This window comes from Cervus canadensis, chromosome 17 (assembly GCF_019320065.1).
Source record: "Cervus canadensis isolate Bull #8, Minnesota chromosome 17, ASM1932006v1, whole genome shotgun sequence".
NCBI classification, from domain to species: Eukaryota; Metazoa; Chordata; class Mammalia; order Artiodactyla; family Cervidae; genus Cervus; species Cervus canadensis.
The window spans coordinates 15,280,369-15,290,102 of NC_057402.1; the positions used below are offsets into that span (position 1 = coordinate 15,280,369).

Here is a 9,734-nt window from a genome sequence, read left to right on the forward strand (position 1 = left end):
CTTAGTTAAACTTCTAGAAGTTATATTTAGTCATACCAGAGATTAAACAGGAAAGATGCTTACTAAATGAGGTGGGATCCAACATGAGTGTAGTACAGAATGTAATAATTTATGAACTAACTTTTTCCTGAGGTAGTTCAGCAGAAGAACACTTAATGAGGAAGGCAAAGGCTTAAGTATCTGGTACATTTGTCATTCCTTATGGTTAATTTACTTGAAGGTTAATAAGTTTGAAATCTACCAGTTTTAGAAATGGAAGAAAAGGGTGAATCTGAACAGTCTATCTCGGCAGGGAGGCAAGAAATTCGAAAGAGAAGACGACCCAGCCAGCCCATGGTAGATAAATCCCAGCAGACTGAAGTAACAGAGAAAAAGAAACAATTGTCTATACCACAATCATCTGGCCCCAAAGTTGCCCTTAGTATTGGTAATATTCCTGGAAGCAAATTAAACTATGAATGTCATAGAGTATCTTCTCAACTTCAGCAAACTTGGATAAAGAGAAAGCGTGTACAGGATATGGCTGATAAGTCTCTGCAGACAGAAACTATTGCAGAAGAGAAAAAAGAAGAAATCAAGTTAGTTTGTGAAGCAGTGGTACCTGAGGAAAAGCCAGCTGCTGTTGAAGTAGGTCCTGAATTTCCAGAGAGTGTTCAGGAAGTAGAAGTTCCACCAAGCAGATACTCTGCTCAAGTCAAAACAGACAGATCTCAGCAGACTAGTTGTACTGGAGACTGGACAATGATGAACTTTCCTCAAAAAGATAAACTAGACAAGGAACAGCAGACATACTTTAGTGAATCAGAAATAGTGGCTATTGGATGGTCGACTAATTCTTTTTCAAAGTCAAAGGAAGGTGCACAGAAGCGCAAATCTTCAGGGAGTATTTTTGTTAGTGAACATCCTGAATTCCAACCCACAACAAGTAGCAATGAAGAAACTAGGCGGCAAAGTATTAGCAGAACATTATCTATTCCACCAACCAAAAAAGATTCTCCTGTACCTTTAGAAGATGAGAAAGATGTTCCAGTTGAAGTACAACCTCCTGCTGCAGAAGAGATCTCTGCTGAAGAACAACTTCCACTATATGAGACTACTGCAGAAGCAGTTCCTGTGGAAGTTCAGCCTCCACCAAGTGAAGAGGCTCCTCTTGAAGTACAGCCTTCCCCAGCTGAAGAGGCTCCTGGAGATGAGGCCCCTGCTAAAGTAGAGCCTATGCCAGCCGAAGAGGCTCTTTCAGAAGAGCCTCCTGCTGAAGAGGCTCCTGTTGAAATACAGCCTTCCCCAGTGGAAGAGGCTGCTGGATACGAGGCCCCTGCTAAAGTAGAGGCCACCTCATCCGAAGAGACTCTTTTAAAAGAGCCTCTTACTGAAGTTCAGCCTCCTGAAGCTGAAGAGGCTTCTACACAAGAGGCCCCAGAACTCCCCTGCAGAAGAGCCCCCAGAGGTTCAGTCTCCACCAGCTGAGCAGCCCCTGCAGAAGAGGCCCCAGAAGTTGAGCCTCCACCAGCTACAGAGGCCCCTGCAGAAGAGGCCCCAGCTGAAGTTGAGCCTCCACCAGCTGAAGAGGCCGCTGCAGAAGAGCCCCTAGAGGTTCAGTCTCCACCAGCTGAGCAGACCCCTGCAGAAGAGGCCCCAGAAGTTGAGCCTCCACCAGCTACAGAGGCCCCTGCAGAAGAGGCCCCAGCTGAAGTTGAGCCTCCACCAGCTGAAGAGGCCGCTGCAGAAGAGCCCCCAGAGGTTCAGTCTCCACCACCTGAGCAGGCCCCTGCAGGAGAGGCCCCAGCTGAAGCTGAGCCTCCACCAGCTGAAGAGGCCCCTGCAGAAGAGGCCCCAGAGGTTCAGTCTCCACCAGCTGAGGAGGCCCCTGCAGAAGAGGCCCCAGCTGAAGCTGAGCCTCCACCAGCTGAAGAGGCCCCTGCAGAAGAGGCCCCAGAGGTTCAGTCTCCACCAGCTGAGCAGACCCTTGCAGAAGAGGCCCCAGCTGAAGCTGAGCCTCCACCAGCTGAAGAGGCCCCTGCAGAAGAGCCCCTGGAAGTTCAGTCTCTACCAGCTGAGGAGGCCCTTGAAAAAGAGGCCCCAGAAGTTCAGTCTGTATCAGCTGGGCAGGCCCCTGCAGAAGAGGGCCTAGGATTTCAGTCTCCACCAGCTGACAAGGCCCCTGAAGAAGAGGCCCCAGAAGTTCAGTCTCCACCAGTTGACAAGGGCCCTGAAGAAGAGGGCCAAGGACTTCAGTCCCTACCAGCTGAGGAGGCCCCTGAAGAAGAGGCCCCAGAAGTTCAATCTCCACCAGTTGAAGAGGCCCCTGAAGAAGCAGCCCCAGAAATTCAGTCTCTACCAGCTGAGGAGGCCCCTGCAGAAGAGCCCCCAGAAGTTCAACCTCCACCCACTGAGGAGGCTCCTGCAGAAGAGACCCCTGCTGAACTTCAGTCTCCATCAACTGAAGAAACTACTTCAGAAATGGTCTCTGTTGAGAAACAGCCTTCATTCACTGAAGAGCCCTTTATTACACCAATCTCTTTAGAAGAAACCTCTGCTGAAGTTCTGCTTCCACCATCTGTGCAGACCCCTGCAGATGAGGCTCTGGTAGAGAACGTGTCTCCAGTAGATCAGGCCCCAAATGAAGCAGACGTCCTGGTGGCAAAATTAGAATCAGGGAATTTGGAAGATAAGCCAAAATCTGAAGAGCCTTTAGAACGGGATACTGTTCCTAAAGATTCATCTGATACCAAGAATGAAGCAGTTTCTTTTGAAATACAGGGTGTCATCCACATAGAACTGGAATAAGGGCCTCCTCCTCAGCTGTGGTCAGATCTTAACTAAGCTAACAATCAGAAACCAGGAGGTTCTGGGAAGTACGTACGTTAGAAAATGGTAGGTATATTTGAAGGTATTTGGAGAGAGCTTTGTGAAGCAGGAAGTGAATGGAAATCCTAAGACATGGAGTGTAGTTTGGAAAATGAGCAATAAAAACGAGTGATTTTAAATTACTCTACTATTTTTATTCAAATCTAAAGTGTAATAAAAATATCTATTTTGAAATTAAGTAATTTTATAACTGAAAGAATTAAAATATCCTCGACACTAAATTCTGTTGACAAGGGTAAAATATTCTCTACAGTCATTTTTTTCTTTCTCCACCTGTAGCTTGTAGTGGAAAAGGCATTTTCTTTTCTGCAGTTCTCTCATCTACTTTAAGTTCCTTGCGTTTTGGTCACACATCTAAAGTTATGGAGTGTTTTCTTTCTCCTTAAAATTCATCATATCTATTATTCTCTTTCCATTTGATTCCTTCTGAGACTTTATTTCTTTTTTGTTTTCGTTCCTGTCTTGAACATTTTGCCGTCTGGATGGGTTACACTTCTTTTATAAAAATATTCACTTCAATGAAGCTAACAGTGGATGAAGTATTTTCAGTTCAGTTCAGTTGCTCAGTCATGTCCGAGTCTTTGCGACCCCATGAATCGCAGCACGCCAGGCCTCCCTGTCCATCACCAACTCCAGGAGTCTACCCAAACCCATGTCCATCAAGTCGGTGATGCCATCCAGCCATCTCATCCTCTGTTGTCCCTTTCTCCTCCTGTCCCCAATTCTTCCCAGCATCAGGGTCTTTTCCAAAGGGTCAACTCTTTGTATGAAGTGGCCAAAGTATTGGAGTTTCAGCTTCAACATCAGTCCTTTCAATGAACACCCAGGACTGATCTCCTTCAGGATGGACTGGTTGGATCTCCTTGCAGTCCAAGGGACTCTCAACAGTCTTCTCCAACACCACAGTTCAAAAGCATCAATTCTTCAGCACTCAGGTTTCTTCACCGTCCAACTCTCACATCCATACATGACTACTGGAAAAACCATAGCCTTGACTAGATGGACCTTTGTTGGCAAAGTAATGTCTCTGCTTTTTAATATGCTGTTCAGGTTGGTCATAACTTTCCTTCCAAGGAGTAAGCATCTTTTAATTTCATAGCTGCAATCACCATCTGCAGTGACTTTGGAGCCCCCAAAAATAAAGTCTGACACTGTTTCCCCATCTATTTCCCATGAAGTGATGGGACCAGATGCCATGATCTTAGTTTTCTGAATGTTGAGCTTTAAGCCAACTTTTTCAGTCTCCTCTTTCACTTTCATCAAGAGGCTTTTTAGTTCCTCTTCACTTTCTGCCAGAAGGGTGGTGTCATCTGCATATCTGAGGTTATTGATATTTCTCCTGGCAATCTTGATTCCAGCTTGTGCTTCCTCCAGCCCAGCGTTTCTCATGATGTACTCTGCATATTAGTTAAATAAGCAGGATGATATATTACCAGCCATGTGTTCTAACTGCTTCCTGACCTGCATACAGGTTTCTCAAGAGACAGGTCAGATGGTCTGGTATTCCCATCTCTTTCAGAATTTTCCACAGTTTATTGTGATCCACACAGTCAAAGGCTTTGACATAGAAGTATTTTAAAAAGTGTATAATCATGAAGAAAAATACTGAGATAGCCTTGAGGGCATATTCCTATTTAGTTTTTTATGTTCCAATTTTATTGAGATTTAATTGACATATAGCATTAATGTAAGTTTAAAGTATACAGCACGGTGATGTGACTTAGATACATAATGAAATGATTACTGCAATAAGTTTAGTGAACATCAATCACCTCATATAGATATAAAATTTAAAAAAATGAAAAAAATTTCCTGTGATGAGAACTTTTAGGATTTACTCTTTCATAAATAATATGCTACAGTGTTAATTATATCATGTACTTTATATCCCTAGTTTGTATCTTTCGCATCTTTTGACCACCTTTATCTAATTCTCCCTTCCCCCACATTCCACATCTTATAACCAGAAACCTGATCTCTGCTTCTATCAATCAGTTTGTGTGTGTGTTTGGTTGGGTGGCTTCAAGTTATAATTCACCTGCAAAACTATATTCGTTGTTGGTATACAACATAGTGACCCAATATTTCTATACATTGCAAAATGATCATCACAGTAAGTCTAGTTACCATCTATCACCATACAAAGATATAACATAATTATTGACTATACATGCCACACTGTGCATTTCATAGCTGTGATTCATTTATTTTGCAGCTAGAAGTTTGTACCTGTTAATCTCCCTCACCTATTTCTCTCATCACCTCAATACCCTGCCCTCTGGCAACTACCTGTTTGTTTTCCGTATCTATGACTCTGTTTCTGTTTTGTTATATTTGTTCATTTTTTAAAAAAGTTCTTTTGTTTTTAATTGAGATATAGCCAGTGCAAAATATTACATAAGTTTCAGATGTATAATACAGTGATTCACAATTTTTAAAGGTTATAGTCGATTTATAGTTGCTATAAAATCTTGGCTATATTCACTACATCGGGAATATAGTTTTTATAAAATATTGTCTATATCTGTGGCTTATTTTATCCATAGAAGTTTGTCTTAACCCCCCACACTTATCTTGTCCCTCTGTACTTCCTTCTCCTCCCTGATGACCAATAGTGTTTTCTCAATATTTGTGAGTCTTCTTTTTTTGTTGTTGTATTTACTAGTCTTATATTTTAGATTCCACATATAAATGATCATACAGTTTTGCCTTTCTCTCTTTGACTTATTTCACTTAGCATAATACCTTCCAAGTCCATTCATGTTATAGCAAATGCATCCATGTTATGGCAAAATTTAGTCCCTTTTTATGACTGAGTAGTATTCCATTGTGTATGTATGTATGTGTGTGTGTGTGTGTGTGTGTATATATATATATATATATACACACACACCACATGTTTATCCATTCATCTGTAATGGACATTGAGGTTGTTTCCATATTTTGGCATTTATAAATACTGCTACTATGTATCTTTTTGAATTAGTAAGTTTGTTTTTTTCAGATATATACCCAGTAGTGGAATGGCTAAGTCATATGGTAGTTCTATTTGTAGTTTTTGAGAAACCTTCATGATATTTTCCATAGCGGTTGCACCAATTTACATTCCTGCCAACAGTGTATGATGGTTTCCTTTTCTATACATCCTTGCCAACATTTGTTGTTTGTGTTATTTTTGGTAATAACCATTCTGACAGGTGTGAGGTGATATCTCATTGTGGTTTTGATTTGAATTTCCCTGATGGTTAGCAATGTTGAATATCTTTTCATGTACCTGTTGTCCATCTACAATTTTTTTTAAGTCTATTCAATTCATCTGCCCATTTTTAAATTGGATTGCTTGTTTTTTTTAAAATTTTTTGAGTTGTATGAACTGTTTACATATGTTGGATATTAACACTTTATTGGTCATATCACTTGAAAATATTTTCTCCCAATCAGTAAGTTGTCTTTTCACTTCATCAATGGTTTTCTTTGCTTCACAAATATTTTCAAGATTAATTAGTTCCCATTTATTTATTTTTGCTTTTACTTCCTTTGCTTTAGGAGGCAGATCCAAAAAATATCTTGCTGTAACTTATGTCAAAGAATGTTCTGCTTATGTTTTCTTCTAGGAGTTTTATGGTTTCCAGTCTTATACTTAGGTCTTTAATCCATTTTGAGTTTATTATTGTGTATGGTGATAACGTTCTAATTTCATTCTATGACATGCATCTGTTCAGTTTTCTCAGAACCACTTATTGAAGAGCCTGTCTTTTCTCCATTGTATATTCTTGCCTCCTTTCTTATAGATTAATTGATCATAAGTTTTTTTGTTTTTCTTTCTGGGTTCTCTATCCTGTTTCATTGATCTATGTATCTCTTTTTGTGCCTCTGTTTGGATGAGTATAGCTTTAGTCTGATATCTAGGAGCGTGTTTTCTTCAGCTGTGTTCTCTTTTTGAGTATTATTTTAGCTATTTGAAGTCTTTTGTGTAACCATACAAATTTTAGAATTATTTGTTCTAGTTTGATGAAAAATACACTTGGTATTTTGATAGGGATTGCATCATAACTTTGTTACTTTTTATGTAAAAATAAGTTTAATATTTTAATTTTAAATAGAGAATACTCACAAATCAAGAAGACATAAATAAATAAATAGAAGAAAATGAGCAAAAGACAAGGAAGAGTGTTTCATAATGGAAGAAGAGTGACTGAGCAACAAATATATGGAAGTATGTGCAACTTTAGCAATCAAAGAAATATAAATTACTATTGAGAGACAGTATTTTTAGCTAATTTAATTGACAAAATGGTTTCTTTTTTAAAAAATAAAATATATATTACTTCAGTATACAGTATTAAATAATCTACTTCATTATATGAATAAAAACAAGATTGGATCATTACCTATCAGCACATTTAAAAGATAATCCCAAAGAATTCCCTGGGAGTCCAGTGGTTAGGACTAGGTGCTTCTGCTCTGAGGGCCTGGATTCAATCCCTGGTTGGGGAACTAAAATCCCATAGCTGGCATGGCACCCCCCCAGATGATTCCAAAAGAATTAAATATTAAATGTTAGAGGTAATACTATAAAAATATTTGTAAGATATGTTAGAAATTTTTCATGATAAGAGAGGACTTTTTGAATTTCAAAAGCACAAAGCATAAGGGGGAAAATTTGTTTAATTACAGTACACAAATCTAAGAATTCATATCCAAAATGGACTCTGAACAGAATTGTTGTTATTGTTGTTCCGTCGTTGTGTTTGGCTCTTTGCAACACCATGGACCGCAGCATGCCGGGCTTCCCTGTCCATCATTCTCTCCCAGAGTTTGCTCAACTCATATGCATTGAGTCAGTGATGCTATCCAACCATCTCATCCTGTCACCCTCTTCTCCTTTTGCCTTCAACCTTTCCCAGCATCAGGGTCTTTTCCAATGAATCGGCTTTTCTCATCAGGTGGCCAAAGTATTGGAGCTTCAGCTTCAGCATCAGTCCTTCCAGTGAACATACAGGGTTGATTTCCTTTAAGATTGACTGGTTTGATCTCCTTGCTGTCCAAGGGACTCTCAAGTCTTCTCCAGAACCACAGTTTGAAAGCATCAATTTTTTGGCACTCAGCCTTCTTTATGGTCCAACTCTCACATCTGTACATGACTACTGGAAAAGCCATAGCTTTGACAATATGGACCTTTGTCAGCAAAGTGATATCTCCACTTTCTAATATGCTGTTTGTCATAGCTTTCCTTCCAAGGAATAAGTGTCTTCTAATTTCATGGCTGCAGTCACTGTTCACAGTAATTTTGGAGCCCAAGGGAAAAAAAATATGCCACTGTTTCCAGTTTTTGAGTATCTTGACTGAGATGCAAATTTTCCTTAGTCACTGCCAGTATATTAGAAATTGCTTTAGTCTTTTTAACTAAATGTACTTTCAGTTTCCAGCATGAAATCTGGCATACTTGCTGAATCCATGAAATGTTTACCAGCAAGGTGGTCTCTTGCATTTTCAGTCTCTGTACTTATAATTTGAGAACATGAAGACAGAATTTGTTATAATCTTCTCTAAATATACTATTTTTTTCCTTAATTTTTAAAAATATTTCATATTGACTAGAGTTGACTTACAGTGTTGTGTTAGTAAGGGGATACAGCAAAGAGATTCAGTTATGCATATACATATACCTTTTCTTTTTCAGATTCTTTCCCATATCCATTATTACAGAGTATTGAGTAGAGTCCCCTGTGCTATACAGTAGGTATTTGTTGATTATCTATTTTATATATGAGAGTGTGTTTATGTTAATCTCTACCTCCTGATTTATCCCTCCCAATTTCCCCTTTGTTAACCATGTTTTTTTTCCAAGTCTGTGAGTCTCTTTCTGCTTTGTAAGTTCATTTGTATCTTTTTTAATTAAGATTCCACATATAAACGATATGATCTTTGTTTTTCTCTAACTTACTTCACTTAGTATGATAATCTCTAGTCCATCCATGTTGTTGCACATGACATTATTTCATTCATTTATACAACTGAGTAATATCCTATCGTATATATGTACCATATCTTCTTTATCCATTGACCAGGTGGCTGCAGGTCTAGAAGACTTTAGGCTGCCTGTCTGCCGATGGGTGGGGCTGTGTTCCTGCTCCTTTGGTTGTTTGGCCTGAGGCATCCCAACAATGGAGCCTGTAGTATGTTGTGTGGGACCAGGTCTTGGTGTCAAAATGGTAGTTTCCAGGAGAAGTGAAAGTTGCTCACTTTCACTTTGAGGAAAAAAAAGTCATGACTCTGCGACTCTTTACCAGCTGAACCACAAGGGAAGCCCCAGGAGAGATCACGCCAAATAGTACTCCCCAGCCCAGTATGTCTGACTTTGCTTTCCTGGTGGCTCAGATGATAAAGAATCTGCCTGCAATGCAGGATACCTGGGTTCTATTCCTGGGTCAGGAAGATTCCTTGGAGAAGGGAATGGCTACCCACTCCAGTATTCTTGCCAGGAGAATCCCATAACAAAGGAGTCTGGCAGGCTACAGTCCATGGGGTTGCAAAGAGTCAGACATGACTGATCAGCTAAGCACAGTACGTCTTGACACCAGTGTTCTTGTTCCCACAATAAGCCACAACTGTCGCCCTCTCTCCCTAGGAAACCCTCATTTGGTGGTTTGATGATGTTCTTCTGTTTTATGCTTGTGTTCTCTCTCTTTTTTTTTTGTTTTTTGTTAATCTACTGTATGTTTTTGGTTTGTGGTTATCCTGTTTTTCAATTATGTTAATCCATTATTATATCTACTTGCTTTAGACTGGTAATCATATAGGCTTAAACACATTCTCGAAAAAAATCTACATTTTCTTACTCTCCAAAATTTTATGATTTTGAT

General features: G+C 39.6%; 1 protein-coding gene across 1 annotated transcript; it reads left to right on the plus strand.

The window, feature by feature from the left end:
• The first annotated feature begins 252 nt into the window (after window positions 1-252).
• On the plus strand, window positions 253-2,787 carry FSCB (fibrous sheath CABYR binding protein). Its single transcript, XM_043489378.1, is given in 1 exon segment — window positions 253-2,787. A coding segment is annotated over 1 exon segment (2,535 nt).
• The last annotated feature ends 6,947 nt before the right edge of the window (window positions 2,788-9,734 follow it).